General features: G+C 52.7%; 1 protein-coding gene across 1 annotated transcript in view; it reads left to right on the top strand.

The window, feature by feature from the left end:
• LOC104512453 (homeobox protein OTX2-like) overlaps positions 1-2,210 on the top strand; it is a 2,861-nt gene extending 651 nt beyond the window's left edge. The window contains 3 exon segments of the mRNA XM_010155432.1: positions 1,017-1,026; positions 1,193-1,349; positions 1,351-2,210. Of these exon segments, the coding sequence (XP_010153734.1) occupies positions 1,017-1,026; positions 1,193-1,349; positions 1,351-1,932 (749 nt within the window). The 3' untranslated portion in view covers positions 1,933-2,210.
• Positions 2,211-6,375: the final 4,165 nt, after the last annotated feature.

Raw genomic sequence — 6,375 nt, 5'->3', positions numbered from 1 at the left:
CCCCACCTCCGTCCTGGCACGCGGGCTTCGGGCTGGCCCACGACGGGCGGGGAGGGGGCTGCGTTAGGGGATGGGGTCAGTCCTGGGACCAAACCAAGGCCCTGTGGGGTGAAGGAGACTGGGGTGGGTGAGGGTGCGAGGAGAGGTGGAGTGGCAATTGGTCTCCCATCGGCTGGAATGTTCTCCCCCTCTCCTCCCTTTCTCGCTGTGCAGTGGGAGGCGGTGGGGTTGCACAGCTCCTGGATTCCAGCTCCTGAGCCCTTCCCCAGCCCCCTTGGCCTCTCTGGGACCTGGAGGGCTCCCTAGCCATCCCAGGCTCTGCACCTTGCCTTGTCTCATGTCCCAAATCCCAGCCTGTCCTGCAGGCATTTGGAAGCCATAAAAGGATCCTCCCTTCTGCAGGGATCCCCGCAACCCTGGATCAGGGCCAGACTGGGATCCCTTTTCACACCAGTACAGACTGGGGGCTTCCTCTCCCTTTGAAGGGGCTTTGAGAAAAGGCCTTGGCAGAGGGGACCCCTCTCCTGGGGCTGGGCTGTGTCTGCTCTCCAACCAACCTGCTGCGGCCCAATCCCGGCATCATTTTGGAGGTGCTGCTGGGAGGGCAGGAGGGGGGGTCCTGGAGGCCTGAGCTGCTCCTGGCACAGGACCAGACACCCCTGCAGCCGGGGCAGGGCAGCTCCAATCCCGCCTCTCCTCCCTGCGAGGCTTCCCAAGGCTGTCCGGGGCCGTGCCACAGTGGAGAGTGGTTGTTGGGGACCGTGATCTCCCCACGCCAAACTCCATCCTTCTGCCACGAAACCACCAGGCCCCGTCCTCTCCAGAGCCAGCCCCCTTGGTCCCTGCTAAAAGAGGGTGAGATGGGTTGGAGGGGCTGGCTCTGGATGGGGGTGAGAGCAGAGAGTCTATTTAAAGGGTAAATCTTTACCCTCTCTCCTCCCCAACCTCAGTTTCCCTAATTGTTCCCTCTCATTCTGATGCTCTATTGTTTTTAATTAAGGGCTTGACTTCAATAGGCCTTAAACGGTGATTCCTGGGGGTCCCTGGCTGGCAAATAGGGAGTGCTTCCCACTTCCCCCCCTCCTTTCCCCCAAAAGTGACCTTATTAAGCAGTTTGATTTGTCCATTTCCACTTGTTATTACTGCTAATGATCTCAGGGAGGGGGAGCCCCGGAGCTTTTCTTCCCAGCAGCCTGCAAAGAACCCTCCGCTCCCCCGGCAAGGTCTCCCTGCTCTTCCCCCCTTGGGTTTCCCTCCTTATCCCTAACACCAGTCTTTTTCTCTCTCCCTCCCCGTCTCTCCGTCTCCAGGTGTGGTTTAAAAACCGTCGGGCCAAGTGCCGGCAGCATTTTTTTGCAGCAGCAGAACGGGGGCCAGAACAAGGTACGGCCAGCTAAAAAGAAGAATTCACCAGCCCGGGAAGTGAGTTCGGAGAGCGGGACCAGCGGGCAGTTCACTCCCCCCTCCAGCACCTCTGTCCCCACCATTTCCAGCAGCAGTGCCCCCGTATCCATCTGGAGCCCAGCGTCCATCTCCCCGCTCTCAGACCCCCTGTCCACCTCATCCTCCTGCATGCAGAGATCTTATCCCATGACCTACACCCAGGCCTCGGGCTACAGCCAAGGATACGCTGGCTCGACCTCCTATTTCGGAGGGATGGACTGTGGATCTTACTTGACCCCTATGCACCACCAGCTTCCCGGACCGGGGGCCACCCTGAGTCCCATGGGTGCTAACGCGGTCACCAGCCACCTCAACCAGTCTCCAGCCTCCCTCTCCACCCAGGGCTATGGAGCCTCCAGTTTGGGCTTTAACTCCACCACCGATTGCTTGGATTATAAAGACCAAACGGCCTCCTGGAAGTTAAACTTCAATGCTGACTGCTTGGATTATAAGGACCAGACATCGTCATGGAAGTTCCAGGTTTTGTGAAGAACCGTTGTTGATAACGAGAGAAATCGCGACGAGAACGAACAGGCTGGGCCGAACGCTCCAGTTTTAGTCAGGTCTTGGTTAAATTAAAGAGAAAAATAACTCCACGGACAAACAAACGAACAAAAAAACCGACAGCGACGGGAGGGGGGACAGTGTTGGTGTGATCCCGGTCAGACTCATCTCCTGCTCAGACGCTCTGGAAAAGGAATAATAAAGAGGAAAAACGGAGGAGGAAGGCCTTAAACGGACAGATCATCTAGTGAGCAGAAAACAGACAGACCCATCCGTGTTCTTTCTAGTTTTAGGCAATTGTTGGGTTTCTTTGTTTGGAAGAGGTGGGAGATGGTCCCGCCTTCGGGCCAGTTTAAAAAAAAAAAAAAAAAGGAAAAAAGGAAAAAAAAAGAAAAAATGAAAAAAAAAGAAAAAAGTCTAGGTTTTTATTTCTTTTTTCGTGTGTGCGTGGAAAGATCCTTCACCCAGAGGTTTCCAATGTGTTAGCCAACCCTCGGTTAAAATATTCGGAATGAACAGCATCTCTCTCTTTCTCCCTCTTTTTCTCCCTCCCTCTTTCTTTCTCTCTCTCGCTCTCGAGCTCATCCAACTGTTTCACGCCCAACTTGAGCAAGTTGGCACCCGGAGAACTTGGTTCAGGGCTGTGTGGGTTGTGTGACTGATTGTCCTAGCTGCACTACTTTATTTAAAGATTAAAAAAAAAAAAATAATGTTCATAAGGAGTCAATATGTAGTTTTTAAGAGACAATCAGTGTGTGTCTTATATAAATGGTACATCTGTGGTTTTTAATCTGTGCTAGACTTCAAAACTGTGATCTCCTGTATTGTATGCAACTATGAACTCTGCACCAGCGGGAGTTCTGCTGTGATTTAAATAGGTTATAATCATAAGTGAAATTCAGAGCAACTGAGTTACCTATTATCATCTTTTAAAAAAGAATAATAATGAAAAATATATTAAAAAAATAAAAACACAAAAAAACACGATCGCCTTTCACCCGAGGTGAGCTGCACTGAAACTTTTTACAGCAAACTGTCTCTGAATGAAAGAGAAAAGACCGAAAAAAACCCCACCCGAGGACATTAAACTCCTCTGGAGCTCACTTACTGCTGGCCGCGCTGGCAGTAACCGTCAAATCCAACAGGACTTTGGGCAGTTGCTCTGACCTGGATGAATTTAAACCGAGAAATTCATTGTCGTTTATGCTTGCAGATGTTAACTGAAAAAAAAAAAAAAAGAGATATATGCATAAACCTTTTTTTTCCTGGATTTGGCAGATATGTATAATTATATTAAAATGGTTCTAGCACACTTGATGGTTGTCTTCCATTTTAATCGTATCCGGCGGGTGACGGAGAGGGGCGATGCCGTCTGCCGCAGGGATTTCTTGGTTGCAGCCAGGCGTGTGGGACCGGGAGGGTCCGGCTGCTTCCGCAGGGCCGAGACAAAGGGGGTTTTGCCGGAGGCTCCCCGAGGTGAAGGAAGCAAAATGAAGGGGACGTTATTTTATATTATTTAAATTATTTTTAAGCAAAAAACATTCATTACAAAGAGACCGTGGATAATGTGAGCTTCCCTCCTAGCTTTCCCAAATCTTATTGTGGGGAGGGATGCGTTGGCTCTGGGACCTCCTGGGAGATGCAAGTCCCCAGTTGCGTTTGGGAAGAGCCCTAAACTTTCCAGGCTGATCCAGGGAGGAGAAGTGGGAACCTGGGAGTTCTCAGGCAGGAACATCTGAACAGAGGTGCTGGGGAAGGAGAGGGGGGACAAGTTTTTAAGCTCCAGTTCCATGAAATGCATTCACAGCACCTTGTGATGCAGGATCAGGCCCTTCCCAAGCATCCCTGTTCTTGGTGGCTCTTTCTCTGTCCTTCTCCGTCTTTCTCCCTCTCTCCTTCCTGTGGGCATCACTGGGGTTGCTTGAGCCTTGAACTCCATTTGGATTTACTGCAGCAAAAGAAATGAACCTCCGGAAAGAGAGAGGCTGAAAAAAGCACCCGCCACCGTCCTGCTCCCTGTCACCGGCTGTCCTAAGCAGCTTGTCACCAGCACCCTCCTGCCTGCGGGTCACCCGGGGCCACGGGTGGGTGGCCATTGTCACCCCACCACAATCTCAAGGACCAGGGAGCACGAAGGCCATGGCCGTGCCTCCCCGATCACCCCTTGGCTTCGCATCCCTGCATCCCAAACTGGCTGTTTCCCACCACGGGCTCTGGAAAACCCTCTCCTTCCCACGGTGGCATTTATGTCCCAGCCACCGTGAGTGAGGATCAGCCTTTAAAATAAACACCATCCGGTGGCACTGGTCGGCTCCCATCGCAGGCGAAGCTTTTACGCTGCTTCGTGTTAGCGCTCGTCAGTCGGAAAAGAGCCCGTTTATTCCCCGTTTATTCCCCGTTTTAACGGGAGGGTTCTCCTTTTGTGCAGAGGAGGTTGGGGGAGCGCAGGGCTGCTGGGGGTGGCTCAGCCGGGTCCCCATCACTGGGTCCTCCCAGGCAGCAGCGCAGAAAGTTTCATTTCTCTGCTGATTTGGTTCTAACAAACAAAGTTTACCTCCCCAAAAATTTATTCAAACAAAATACGCTCAAAAAAAGCATGTTGCTGTTGAAACGGGGTGCAGCATCCCACCTGCCTGGAAAAGCTCTTTGTTTCCTGGGCTTTTATTTATATATATTTTTTAAAGTCTTTTTAAAACCTCTTTTCACATTTTGCTTTTCCCATCTTATCTTCTACTTTCCTGAGTATTTCCTCGTCTGTTAGGGATGAGCTCCTCCAGCCAGTGCTCCTTTTTATCAGAAAAAGCCAATTCATGGCAGGAATCTCTCCGAATTTCCCTTAGCTTTTTTCACTTTCCACATTCTCTCTACCCGTTTGTTTCTGATTTTAATTTAAATGGGCATTCGCGTGGGCAAAGGGCAAAATCCCAAGGTGAGCTGGCAAACACAAAGTATTATATAAAGGGCGCTTTAACTCCTTTTTCATTTTTAATGTTGTAGATCTCCCTTCCGGCTGAATTAGTTTCCTCTGAACTCAGGCAGTGGGAGGCAATCCTGGATCCAATAAAATCAGGCAAAAAGCTGGGGGGACCACGTCGTTTTAGTGTTGGAAAGCCTGATTTAGGGGCAGAGAGCTGATTTAGACGGGTGTGTGAATTAAGGTGTCCCCCCCAGCCCCTCAAAAACACACATCTAAGTGAATCCTCTCCCTGCTCTGCAGGGCAACATTTCCCACCACAGGAAAAAAATAAACCCAAAAACTCAAAATTGAAAAAAGCAGAAAACCAGGAGGGAAGTTTTGTCTCCAGCCAGTCGAGCTGCCCCAAACGCTGGCTCCATCTCTTCTGCCTGCTCCTTGTCTGATCCCCTCCTGCTCCTGGCCTGCTTCCTTGTCTGATTCCCTGCCCGCTTCCTGCCATCACCAGCCCACACTGCCCAGTCTCTCCCCAGTAACCAGCCATCGCCTGGGGCAGCTCCGCTCCCACCCCAGGGAGCCCCAAAACAGGGACAAGTTTTGGGGTGATTGAATTTCCAGGAGGAGCCCAGGGCTGGGGAGTGCTGCCAGTTTCCAAGGAGACGGGGAGAGTTACTGAAAAAACAGCAGGATTTAGGGCTTCACAGCAGAACTTCCCCACCTGGTGCTGGGGGGTGGAGCACAGGGATCCCCAAAACTCCCACTTACAGCCCTGGCACTGCCCATAACTGGGGACTGGGGGAGTGGTGAGGATAAGGCTGGAGGTTTGGGTAGGGGTTGGGTTTGGGAGGGTTGAGTTTGGGTCTGGGAAGGTTAGAAAAAGGTTTGGAACTGCTGGGCACGGATATGAGTTTGGGCTTGGGAGGGCTGGGTATGGGTTGGGCTTGGTTTGGGTCTCGGACCTCATCCAGTTTAGGGGACTGAATGGGGGTACACTAAGAAAAGACCCCCACCCTCTGTCCCCAGTTTCCCAAGGAGCAGGGGAGGACACGTCTCCCAGCCCCTGAGGCCATGCAGGGCTGGGGGTGCTGAGCAAGCAAAGCCCAGAAGGCAGCTCCCCCTGCTCCTAGGGGTCTGTGGCTTCCCTCAGCCCCAGCCTGTGCTGAGGGGGGTTGGGGGCACCTCTGCTCCCCCCTCCCAGCCCTTCAGGGACCAAGGGGGGTACACAGGGCTCAGAGCCCCACCCGTGCAGCCACCACCCCGTACACCTCCACCCCACGTACACCCGCACAGAGCAGTGTCCGTGGACGCGTCCGGCAGGGATGCTGGTACCAAGGCGTGGGCTCAAGCGGAGAGAGCACACCAGTGCCCACACCGGTGCACGTCGGTGCGTGCTCGCAGCGTAGGTGCACATCGGTGCCTGTCTCTAAATGCACGTGGCACCGACCCTTACGGCGTCAAATGCCCATCGCACGAACGCGTGCACGGGTGCGTACATGTACGTGTGCACACATCAG

Source organism: Eurypyga helias, unplaced genomic scaffold (genome assembly GCF_000690775.1).
Source record: "Eurypyga helias isolate BGI_N326 unplaced genomic scaffold, ASM69077v1 scaffold30907, whole genome shotgun sequence".
Classification (NCBI taxonomy): domain Eukaryota; kingdom Metazoa; phylum Chordata; class Aves; order Eurypygiformes; family Eurypygidae; genus Eurypyga; species Eurypyga helias.
Note: the sequence above shows the minus strand (reverse complement) of the source record. Positions and strands in the feature narration are given on the sequence as shown.